General features: G+C 35.7%; 1 protein-coding gene across 1 annotated transcript in view; it reads right to left on the bottom strand.

The window, feature by feature from the left end:
- LOC116848577 (protein spinster) overlaps positions 1-1,998 on the bottom strand; it is a 15,148-nt gene extending 13,150 nt beyond the window's left edge. Inside the window, 5 exon segments of the mRNA XM_032824829.1 lie at positions 18-221; positions 337-488; positions 1,014-1,210; positions 1,461-1,577; positions 1,580-1,998. Of these exon segments, the coding sequence (XP_032680720.1) occupies positions 18-221; positions 337-488; positions 1,014-1,210; positions 1,461-1,577; positions 1,580-1,607 (698 nt within the window). The 5' untranslated portion in view covers positions 1,608-1,998.
- Between the last annotated feature and the right edge of the window lie 755 nt (positions 1,999-2,753).

Here is a 2,753-nt window from a genome sequence, read left to right as displayed (position 1 = left end):
AAATACTTGATAATTACTTTTTCGATAACTGCTTTATATCATGCGACCACGTTGTACTAGTCAAATGAACACCACCTTCTCGTTCACCTCTAATTGGATTTTTTACAACAGTTAGTAACAGAAATATTGCTACAACACCTAATACAGGGGTAATACGTAACCCCCATTGCCAGTGACCGGTGATACGGGCTGTTTCACCTCCTGTGATATATCCTAAACCACTAAAATCACAAAACATGTATGTGTAAAATATATAATCTTGCATATATATATATATATATTACAATATTTATATGTTGAATAAACCAAATAAACAGAAACCACTTTCGTGTGTACCTTCCAACTGGAATAGCAAAATAGAAAAGGGCGAGCATTTTCGAACGCACATCTTTCACAAATAAATCGCTAATTATAGTTGGAGCAATTGTGGAATAACTTGCCTCGCCTATACCAACGAGTGCTCTAAAGAATAGGAACCATCCGAATGTCTGAAATAAATTTAATATATTACATACAATATACATACATATATATACGTACACAATAAATTTAATATATTACATACAATATACATACATATATATACGTACATACACACGCGCGCGCGCGCAAGCACACACACACACGCATACACACATGTATGTATATGTATGCGTATATGTATATATATAATAGTAATGTTTTCTAGGCCTACTAATAGAAGATGGAAAATTGAAGGTATCAGAGGCTAAAATATATTTAAAACTTGACAAGATATAAAATTTGTCACAATTGGTCTGTTCTTTTTAACTGCACTGCTGAATTGTGCAATAAGTTAAAGTGAAAAAAATATATTTATCTCACTTTAACTTACTGCACCAGTTCAGCTAGAAAAAACAGACCAAATTAATTCACTATCCTACATATGTTCCATAGTTGCATAAAATTTATATTATCTCATCTTTTATTGTGAATTTAATGTATGTATGTGTGTGTGTGTGTGTGTGTGTGTGTGTAACAAAAATTATACTTACATTCATATAAGAACCAACCAATGTTGTCAGACACCACAGAAATACACCACTGCTCATAATAAATTTTCTATTGTAGCGATCTCCCAAATATCCAAATAATGGTGCAAACACCATATAGCTCAAAATAAATGCAGTTTGTAGTAATCCTGACTTATCGTTGGTAATGTCAAAGTCATGCTTGATATCATTCAAGATACCTAAAATTAAATATTTGCTAATAACTTATACACAACATAAAATGTTAAAATATATCCTAGAGATGTTCCAGAGATATCTGGACATCGTTAAGATGTAATTTTTGGATATTTCTACTCTGTGGGAAATATAGAAAATAAATAGCATCTTATAACCACAATTGCAATGCCTTACTAGTTGATGAAACTTGTTGAACATACATGCTTCATGGTGGATTTAATTTGATATATCACAAAAGAAAAAGAGGCTTACCAGCAACTGTAAAGCGATCCATATAATTTATAAGATTTACGAAACACAGAACGGCTACTGTGATCCAATCGCTTCTGCTGATCGACCTCATCTCCGAAGGCATCGTTACTATCACGTGTATCTTTCTCGAATCTTCTTAATCCGCATTTACTGTACGATATTTATCTTCCGTATTAATCGCCCTTCTTTCGTGTAACATGACGCAACGAAACGTGGTGCGTGTCACACTAATTGAAATAATAACTTACCGATAATGCACGCGCACGCTTACTTAAAATTATCTACCTAGCACTGGCTTGTAATATAACCTCAACCACACCTTACCTCGCTACACGAAAAGAACTGATTATCGTTTCTTTGAACACCGCATACATCACAACATGTTCGATTGAAAAATTCAATGTCAATAAAAAAAAACAATTAATTAAATGTACTTGTGTGTATTTCACCCGAAAGGAATTTAAGAACGGCCAAATTGTAAAAATTTCTTTTTTCTAAAAGCACTTTCTTCTAGAGGCGCCCTCTGAAGAAGCGGATCCAAAAGCAGTGTTCCGAGATAGGACAGTTGCGTATGCACTCAAGGTTACGTTCAGATTCCCTACCCGGGTGCACTCTAATACTAGAAGTGCTATAGTATATGTAACATATACTATAGTGTTTCTAGTAATAGAGTGCACCCGGGTAGGGAATCTGAACGCACCCCAAGGTTTGTTCTTTTCAACTGAACTACGCGGAACTGAAAGACGCGGAACGCGTAGCGGATCTAGTAAAATTTTGTCTTCCGCGTTTCCGCACTTCATGTAATGGCACCCTAATGGCTCCTGCACACAGGACGCGGTAATGCTTGCCGCGCAGCGGAAGTTCGCGTAACAGCCAATCAATATGTTGTTTTTCTGTAAGAGCTACAAAATTATTACAGAAAGCAGCATATTAATTGGTTGTCGCACGAACTTCCGCCGCGCGGCAAGCGTTGCCGCGTTCTGTGTGCAGGAGCCATAAAGGTCTAAAGCCAGCGGCATAGTATATATATATATATATATGGAGGGGGAATGCTGGCAGGAAAGTGTCTCCAAGATGTGAGCGAGAGAGAAAGCTATACGTTCCTATTCGTCCTCTGTGCGTATGCGTTGAAGTTGACAGGTTAGGTTGGGTTATAGAGTTGACAGAAGATAAAAGTTATTTATTTTCTTCTCATAGAGCTCTGAGAATTTTTTCAAAATTTTGTATTAACTTTCTAGTACTTCAAGGAAATGCAATAAAACTTAAAAAAATGCAGTACTAAAAAGATAATAT

The sequence above is a fragment of the Odontomachus brunneus genome, unplaced genomic scaffold (genome assembly GCF_010583005.1).
Source record: "Odontomachus brunneus isolate Ranch 3 - 2012 unplaced genomic scaffold, Obru_v1 Obru_scaffold_097, whole genome shotgun sequence".
NCBI classification, from domain to species: Eukaryota; Metazoa; Arthropoda; class Insecta; order Hymenoptera; family Formicidae; genus Odontomachus; species Odontomachus brunneus.
This window is presented reverse-complemented; position numbering and strand designations above follow the sequence as displayed.